We start from the raw sequence: 10,084 nt of genomic DNA on the forward strand, positions 1-10,084 counted from the left end.
TCTCGCGTCACGGTTTTAGAGGTACGCTTAATACGATTTTACAGCCGCCTAAATTCCATACCTAACGATAAGAAGTATTCACTTCAATAAATATACACGCATAAAGTTTCAACTTACGTCCTCCATGCAAAATTACTTCAGTAGACACAACATAATTGTCTGATTGTACTGTTACATCTCTGGTTTTTGATTCATTACTGCCAAGTTCTGTATAGCTTTCTGTAGTTGTCCACTCTGTGTGTTCATGGCCAATCATGCGCACTTTGACATCTAATAACAAATAAGCCTCATAAACTTCTGTTTTTACAAGAGTGTTGTATTAGTGGCATAAACATGCTTAAAAAATACATTTTTTCAATAATTATTCTAACTTATTTAGTCAGAGTTTTTTAAAATAATTTACTAATATACTACATATATTGATACTCGTACAGTCATGTACATAAAATGAATCCTACAAAACCATATCAGTCAACCATACACACATCAGACACATCCATTTTCTTCTAGGGGCGCGGGGGGGTTGGCTTGGGCACCGAAATTTGTTTGTATTGTTTGTGAAAGACACTGACAAGGAGGGTTTGGGGCAATACCCTCCAGCTAACCGAGGGGCCTACGTCAAGGCATAATTATTGAAACATGGTCTTTTAGCTAATTTGGGACCTATAAATCTTTTTCAATTTATGTAGGTAAATTACATGAAAATGTTAATTAAAAAACTCCGTAAGAATGACATGGATCAACAATCCGTCAGAACGAAACAGGGAAGAATGCAAAATAGCAAAAAGCAAGGGCAACGGAACAAAGAAAAATGATTGGTTTCATTGGATGATATTGAAATAGACAGAAAAACATAAAATAAAACAGAGAGAGAGAGAATTATATTTTGTTGATACAATGTACCAAAAGGCCATCGAAAATAAAACAATTTTACAAAAAAGTCAGAGCAACCAAAAATACGCCCAGCATTAAAACGAGAGGACTAAAAACCAAAAAGAAGAAATTGTATTTGAAGACAAACAGATCAGCAGCATATGGGAAGAATATTACGAAAAAATGCTATTCACTACGAAAGAAACACACTGTGCTGAAGAAGTAAGGCCATACAAGATAACAACAAAGTAGAAATTCCCACAGAAGAAAAAGTACAAAAACAAATTAAAACCTAAGAAACGGAAAAGCAGCAGGACAAGATGAAATACCAGTGGAATTAATAAAATACAGAGAAAGAGAATTACATAAACAAATAAACCAGCTAATACAACACATATGAACACAAAACAGACTATGAGACGATTGGAACACAGGTATTATAGTATAGTCTGTTCGCTAAAATCAGACGCAGCTTTCTAGATATTTCAGTCGGTAATTTTGCCAATTTTAGCAAAATTGGCAAAAAATAATTTTTAAATAGTTAATAATCACTAAATATTTAATAATTTTGCCAATCTTTGCAAAATTGGCAAAAAACAAAAAAATTATCGACTAAAATATCTAGCCAGTTGCGTCTGAGTTTAGCGAACTGACTATACCTATTTATAAAAAAGGAGATTGGGAGGAGTGCGAGAATCACAGAGCAATAACTTATTAAACACCACATATAACATTCTAGCAAACATACAAAACATGAGACTTAAATCATGTGCTGAACTAATATTAGGAGAATACCAGAACGGGTTCAGACCGGGGGGGTTGACGATTAATTCCATACATACATACAGTGGAGCAAATAATTCAAAAATCGAGAAAATACAACAGACAAATGCAAATAATATTCATAGACTTAAAAAACACTTTTGACACAATTCATCGGACGATAATGATAGAGAGCTAGAGCTAGAGAATGTTGGAGTCCCAGAAAAATGAAGACATAATATGCTAACAGTTAGCCTAAAGAATACCACAGCAAGGATCAGTTTCAACGGAACAACTTCTAAGGAGATCTCTATCTCCTTAGAAACAAGATGACTCTATCTCCCTGACACTATTTAACCTGATTAATCATAAGGAGGACAAATTTTGCAAACAAAAACATTATTAGAGATCAACTTCAACTAGTAGCATATTATGCAGATGATCTAGTCATTATAGTGAAGTCAAAGATGACATAAAAGCAGTTGGAAAATTAGATAAGGAAGCGAGAGAATAGGACTAGAGACAAACCAGTACCAAACAAAATACATGACGATAGGGAAGGACGACACAATTCAGAAATATCTAATAACACAGAACCATAAATTTGAAACTGTATCCACCTTTAGCTACTTGGGAGCGACAATAGAGAAAACCGGAAAAGAGAGAACAGAGGAAAGAATTCTGAAAGGCAAAAAACATGGAATGAATAGAAATCTGCTGAGAAGCAAGATTCTAAGTAAGAGAACCAAGATGAACCTACATAAGACCTGTTGTTACATATGGGATGGAAACAACGACAATTAACAAGAAAGAAGATAGCCTTCTGAAATTTGAAAGAAAAATAATGAGAACAATACTGGGCCATAATGTAACAAGAGAGGGAGAAATAAGAATGAAAACAAATGCCAAAAAATATAGTCATATACATAAAATCAACAGAACATAAATATACAGGACATTTAGGCGACCAAGGAACAAATCATTAAAAAACGGGACAATCCCTGATTTTACACAAAAATATTTGAGTCCATCCTCCCAACAAAGATGGACCAAAGATGAACTTATTGAGAGAAGTTTAAATCGAATTCCGGCGACTTCTTGTCTATTTTGCACAACAAAATTGTAATTAATGTTATAAGGATTAATTCATTATGTCAAGTAGGTATCTTACTTCTTAATGTAGTTTCACTACTGAAATTCAAAACAACTTTCCCTTGAATTTGGCTGCCAGGATAATATTGACCAGTGTGGTAGTTATCTAACCATATCTTGCAGTGAGCCATTTTTACCGAGACTGATCAGCTAAAAGAATAAAGAATTAAAAACATAACTAATCAGAAATTAGAAAATATGAACTTCTATGAATGAATCTTTCTTACTTTAAACTTCAAGTACACACCCTATTCGGTTTGTTTGTAAAAAAAGTGGAATTTGTTGGTAACAGAAACAGATCACAGTAAAGGACAGGAAGTCATGTACTGTGGAAACAGATAACTAATTGATGATACCTCTGACCTTGATAGTAAAATTAATATTAGTAATAAAATTATTCTTAAATTGTTGACCTCCTATCTACATGACATAACCTTATATTATTTTGACTTTGACTTTTGACTTTCTATGAATTTTTTTTAATCGATTCGATTCTCACCTAACACGTAACATCGAGATTATAGAATCGAGATATCGAAATGTGTTTGACATACTCGTTCTAGAGAGTATAGTTCTTCTACTGTAGCTTTGGACATGCATGAAATTATACACAAATTACATTTTATACTAGGTTTCTTTTTTACTCACAGAAACTACTATCGCAAAATTAAGCCGCAGGTTGATAGAAACTACAATAGGGAACTTGCACATTTTTTTTTATTACATAATAATGTTCAGGTTTGTTTAAATATGAGATTTCCAAAATTTCACGCTTCAGAAACTCATAATAACTTAGAAATACAAATTTAAAATCTTCTGTGCTTTAAAATAGTTCATACGACCCGTGACGTCACATAGTTTTACTAGATTGTTATGTTTATAGTATATAACCCAATAAAGGAAGAAGAAGAAGATGTTTATGGTTATATTTAGGTATATTCCTCTTCTCCTTCTTTAGTTTATTGGCCTCCATCTACTTGGGCATTTGGCCAGCTCATCGTCGCGGAATAAGGGAAAGATATTTATATTTTAATGACATTTATCGTATGTCATTGTAATAATATATACCAGTTTGTTGAGATTGGAGTTTGATACAGTTTTTGAAGGAAAAGAAAGAAGGTTTAATATGGAAAATAAAACCATTTTGTAAAAGTACAAGTTTTCTATGAATAGTTCAAACGATCAAAAACACTTGTGACGTCACGTAACTGTATTTTCTACTGATGTTTATAATGTCGAATTTAAAATTATATACAATTTTGTTTACTTTGTTGTTGCAGAATGTAAGCATGAACCATATGACGTATGACGTCACGACGCGTTTTGGGCTAATAGCTGCTTTAATTTGAATTTAGAATCGTTTTTAGGGGCCAAACGGAACACAAAAACAGCTTTTTTTTATTTTTGATACATGTTTGAAATTATGTTCTGTTGTGATTTATAACATTTTTTTTTAATTTAAAATTTTATGCAAGTTCCCTATTAAACAAACTAGTGGACTTGTCTAAAAGTAATGGCAGCTTATACTTCTATAGAATCTCTTGTTGTCAAATATCGTCTGTACTTTTCACATAAACGTTCTTTTTTTTCTTTTAGCTTGTTGGCCTCCACCTCTTAGGTACTTGGCCAGTTCTCTGTCTAGCCAGTCTGGATTTTTCCATATTCCTTTCGTTAAAAATTCATTGTATTGTGATTGTCAAATAACTATTTTATATTTTAATTTGAAATGTTGTTATAAATTGATTGATCTTTGTTAAGGTTTGGTCATTAATATTATGTAGGAGATTTTGTATTGAATGGGGGTTGGACATATTAACAACTTCCTGATACAGGTCAAATTGATTTGTTTTGTTAATTGGGCATTCAAGTAACATATGAGTTACACTTCCTATATTTGTTCACATTCACGCAAAGGAGTATCACTACAATTGATTATAAACAAATGGTCTGGTGTGACGCAATAATCCGTTCGCATCCTAATAATTGATGTCGAGTGCCTTCGATCTACAAATGTGAATTTGTGGAATCAAGTGTTTGCAGAAAAATCACTTTGGCATTGTCGATACTATTTCCCTTTAGTTTTGAACTGTTTTGTCCAATCAACTTTAAATTCATTTACAATTTTTTGTTTAATAAAAGGTAAAAAGTCAAGTTTATCTCTTTTGATGTCTGCAGGAACATTTAAAGTCTTGCCTATATTTGCCATTTTGATCTAGTTGACCCATTCTATTTCTATGAATTTTTTTAATCGATTCGATTCTCACGGTACATCGAGTTTATATTATAGAATCGAGATATCGAAATGTGTTTGACATCCTCGTTATAGAGAGTATAGTTCTTCTACTGTACCTTTGCACATGCATGAAATTATTCACGAATTACTTTTTATACTAGGTCTCTTTTTTTACTCACAGAAACTACTATCGTAAAATTAAGCCGCTTGTTTATACAAACCACAATTAAACAAACTAGTGGGACTTGTCAAAAACTAATGGCAGCCTATTCGCGATGTTAAGTCCAGTGATATGGGAGAGAGGGGATAGGACATAAGGGATGATTTTGTATTTAGTAAATGGGACCACTTGATTTGACACTTTTGTGCTACATCCAATATGGCGACGGGCAGGTTTTTATACGTTATATATGGAATATGTTATTAATTAGTTATTAAAATTATTAATTATTTATATACACACACCGGCAAAATTAGCCGAACACGTTAAAAATGGGACATGTTTGATGTCTCGTATTTCATAAACCAGTGGTCCGATTTAAGTAATTCTTTTAGTATGGTATAGCCTTATTATTTAAGAATATCGTTATAATAATATTGTTGCTAGACAGGTAAATACCATTTTATACCAAGTGTACCAATCATACTGTGATTTTTTCTTAAAGTTTGGAACACCCTGTGGAATATTCTAGCATATGTAAATATTAGAATTAATACTCGATTGTAGACTTAGACTTGCTTAACATTTTCCTTTTCGATTCATTTACTTATGTGAGATAATAAAAAAGTTATGTGCGTTAACAACTATCCATGTTTTTCATCAATAAATCCTCATAGTAGGGGAGGAAAGTATACTAAATTTGCAGTTACTCGAGCGTTATGGGGACCTATTGGATTGTGAAGAGTATGTGCTAAAATCAGAAAAAGGTTAAGTTAAGTTTTCCATAAAGTGGGGGACTTTTCATTTTTTAATTTAATTTTCCATTTGAAACCATCATTTTTCTCCGATTATAGCGCTATCTATTAATAATTCGAAAAAATATGTCGAATAAAAGTTGCTAATTTTTACGTAAAGAATCCAAATCTGCAATAAAAATTGGGGGCTCCTATTTAAGATTTTAAATTAAATCCCCCCCACCTCCGTGGGGGTTCGTGACACCCCACGGAGAGGGGTGGGGGTAAATTAAAAATTATAAATACGAGCCCTGCGATATTTTGCGAAGTGAACATCAGATCTTAAAACTGCAAAATACACCTATTCAATATTTTTCAAAAATCTACCGAATGGCACCAAACACGACCCCCCACGGAGGTGGAGTGGGGAGTTACATTAAAATATTTAATAGGAGCCCCCAATTTTTATTGCAGATTTGGATCGTTGACGTAAAAATAAGCAACTTTTATTTGCAACATTTTTTCCTATTATGGATAAATGGCGCTATAATCGGAAAAAACGATTTAGTCCTGTCGCCAGGGGGGTACAACGGCCTCCTTAATTCAGATGGACTTACCCAAGTTTTTTTTAAGTATTTTGACCCGTAGAACACGAATTTTTTGGGTAACAGTTGATCCCGATGTCGATAAGATTGTTATAAACAAAGAACTTGAGGAATTACACAACAGTGATTTTTCGCAAAACAAAACATTTTTTTATATTTCTTGGGCGATTCTCAGCAAAAAATGGTCTTACAAGTTTTTTCGTAGGATGCATAGTTTTCGAGATAAACGCGGTTTAACTTTCAAAAAATCGAAAAAGTGCAATTTTTGAACCCGAATAACTTTTGATTAAAAAATAAAATAGCAATTCTGCTTACTGCATTTGAAAAGTCAAATTCTATCGGTTTTGATGATTTGCATTGCTAAAAATTAAGTTTTTATTTGTTAAACAAAGCCATAAACACATAGAGTTTCCCGTGCCCAATGCATGCGTTTTAATGTACGTAATCTAGTAGAAATTGTCTGTATGCGCGACTACTCGTTGGATTTCAAATGAGAAATGCATTGAAAACATCATTCAATCACTATGTGTTTATAGCTTTGTTTAACAATAAAAAAATTAATTTTTAGCAATGAAGGTAATCAAAACCGATGGAATTTGACTTAAACTTTCAAATGCGGTAAGCAGAATTGCTATTTTATTTTTCAATCAAAAGTTATTCGGGTTCAAAAATTGCAATTTTTCGATTTTTTGAAAGTTCAACCGCGTTTATGTCGAAATCTATGCATCATACGAAAAAACTTGTAAAAACATTTTTTCCTTAGAATGACCTAAAAAATACAAAAAAATGTTTTGTTTTGCGAAAAATCGAGGCTATGTGATTCCTCAAGTTCTTTGTTTATAACAATCTTATCGACATCCGGATCGACTGTTACCCAAAAAATTCGTGTTCTACGGGTCAAAATACATAAAAAAACTTGGGTAAGTCCATCTGAATTAAGGAGGCCGTTGTACCCCCACTGGCGACAGGACTAATTGGTGGAAATGGAAAATTAAATTGAAAAATGGAGAGTCCCACACTTTATGGAAAACTTAACTTTTTTTTGGTTGTAGCACACACTCTTCACAATCCACTCCAGGTCCCAAGAACGCTCGAGGAATTGCAAATTTAGCATACTTTTCTCCCCTACTATGAGGATTTATTGATAAAAAACATGGTTAGTTGTTAAAGCACATAACTTTTTTATTTTCCAACATAAGCAAATGAATAAAAAAAAAATGTTAAGAAAGCATAATTCTACAGTCGAGTTTTAATTTTAATATTTTATATATGCTGGAATATCCACAGGGTGTTCCGAACTTTAAGAAAAAAACACAGTATGATTGTTACACCCGGTATAAAATGACCTTTACCTGTCTAGCAACAATATTATTACACCGATATTCTTAAATAATAAGGCTATAACATACTAAAAGAATTACTCAAATCGGACCACTGGTTTATGAAATACGAGACATCAAACATGTCCCATTTTTAACGTGTTCGGCTAATTTTGCCGGTGTGTGTATTTATATAATATAATTTTATAGTTATATATTTTATATAGAGCAAAATATACTACCAAAGGGTTGTTCCGCCATATTGGATGGAGCGTTTTTGCGAGTGAAACCCTGCCCACTTACTTCACCGTATGCCGCATCCCCTCCCTCCCACATCACTGGTTAAGTCACAATGACGACCTCTCGTGGATGTCGGTTGAACTAATGTTGGATGTTTTTCTTCTTTTTATTGGCCTGCTATAATAGGGGTTTTTAATGTCAAATTGTTGTCAAATTTTGAAATTTCAAACGCGCAAAAATTAATTGTTTATTTTTACAAATTGGTGGTTAATATAAAATTATTAACATGGAATCTTCACGTTTCAACAAAGGTTATTTAATGTTGTTCTGAAGCTATTTTCTTCTGGCATTTTTATAATTAAAAAAAAATGAAAACCTTATTTTATAAAAGGTATATGTATTTAAAATCCCTAAAAAGGGCTGTATCACAAAACGTTTTCGGAATCAATATTCCATCATCAGTGTTATCACAGGTTTACATGCTTTAAGCCACCAAAATGTACAGGTAAAAACCTTTAAATTGATTTTAAACAGTTGGGGTTACATTATGTTATCTGATTTTGAAGGATGTTAAAAATATTTCCGGATTAACCCCTGGCATCACATGACATCAACCATATTGGTTGGAAAATTGTAGGTAGAACCTTACATGGCAGAGTTTAGGTGACAACTCAGGAATTTTTCCTTGTGATATTTTTATAATTATTTATTTAATTTGGACGTCGAAACGCTAATAAAATAATTTTTTTAGTAAAATTGTGGCTTATTTCCCATCAAAACTAGTTAATCAATAAAGGTTGGCGTCGATGTTGTATAGAAACTTGTAAAAGAAAATCTGATGGAGTACAACTGCATTGTCCAAATTTGTTTGAACATAAATAGAAATTTTGATGTTAAATCACTACAATTCTACAGGGTGTGAATGTTGCTACGAAATTAACAAAAAAAAAAACGTAATTATCTTTTAAACTACCTCATATAATATTACAAAACCTAATATTTTATGAAAAAAGACATCGACGAGAATCCAAAAATATAAAAATATACAAGTTCTTCCATTTAAAAAAATATAAATTTGTGTCACCCTATCAATACGGGTGGCCCTGTATATTTGAAAATATTTTTAAATTATGGTGTATGATACAGAGTTAAGTGACATTCATATTATTCATGTTGGTAACAAGATGACTTGACAGCGCGGTGACAGGAGTTAGGTGCAGGGTTGTTAGGTTAGCGTTACCGGCATGTAAAAATGTGAACTAAGATACTTGTTAAACATACAATAATTATTTAATATAGTATTGTATTTGTTTTATTTATTACACCTTCCATCAGGCTTATACATGGTGTCAGGTGTGATAATCTTAGCATGGTGAAACCATTTCTTGTTTGGACAGATACTCAACTGTAAGCTTGTAAAACGTGAGTATTATTTCTTGGTATCATCATGGAATCCACGTTTAAGCCACCTGAATCTCTAATATTAGACGAGAATATATCTGAAAACTGGCGAAAATTTAGCCAAAAGTTTGATCTATTTATGATAGCTACGGACCTAACCTCCAAACCAGAAAGTAAAAAGCTGGCAGTTCTCTTAAGTCTGGTGGGTGATGAGGCATTAGAGCTGTACAACACCTTCACATTTGTCGAAGATGAAGACCGAACAGTAACTTGTGTTAAAAAGAAGTTTGAAGAATATTGTTCACCAAAGAAAAATGTTATTTTTGAAAGATTTAAATTTAACAGTATTAGCCAACAAGAAGGGCAACCCTTTGACTTATTTGTTACAGAACTACGGAAAGCTATTAAAACAACAGAGTATGACCAACAAGACCAGATGATCAGAGATAGAATAGTAATGGGCATACACAACAAAGCAACACAAGAAAAACTGCTTAGAGAGTCAGACTTAACGCTAATGAAAGCAGTTGATATATGTCGAGCGATAGAAATAAGTAAAGACCAGTCTAAAATGTTACAAAATGAGTCATTAATAAACGCAGTTC

The 10,084-nt window shown here is 32.6% G+C and overlaps 1 protein-coding gene across 3 annotated transcripts in view; it reads right to left on the reverse strand.

The window, feature by feature from the left end:
• LOC126882894 (arrestin domain-containing protein 3-like) overlaps positions 1-3,238 on the reverse strand; it is a 42,265-nt gene extending 39,027 nt beyond the window's left edge. Inside the window, exons 1-4 of one of the 3 annotated variants that reach the window (XM_050647963.1) lie at positions 3,119-3,221; positions 3,015-3,078; positions 2,807-2,937; positions 118-270 (exon numbers count right to left, since the gene is read on the reverse strand). In XM_050647963.1, coding sequence (XP_050503920.1) covers positions 118-270; positions 2,807-2,918 — 265 coding nt within the window. In that variant the 5' untranslated portion in view covers positions 2,919-2,937; positions 3,015-3,078; positions 3,119-3,221. Of the gene's footprint in view, positions 1-117; positions 271-2,806; positions 2,938-3,014 lie in introns of all 3 variants that reach the window. The other 2 variants (XM_050647962.1, XM_050647964.1) reach the window with 2 other exon arrangements.
• Positions 3,239-10,084: the final 6,846 nt, after the last annotated feature.

Source organism: Diabrotica virgifera, chromosome 4 (genome assembly GCF_917563875.1).
Source record: "Diabrotica virgifera virgifera chromosome 4, PGI_DIABVI_V3a".
Classification (NCBI taxonomy): Eukaryota; Metazoa; Arthropoda; class Insecta; order Coleoptera; family Chrysomelidae; genus Diabrotica; species Diabrotica virgifera.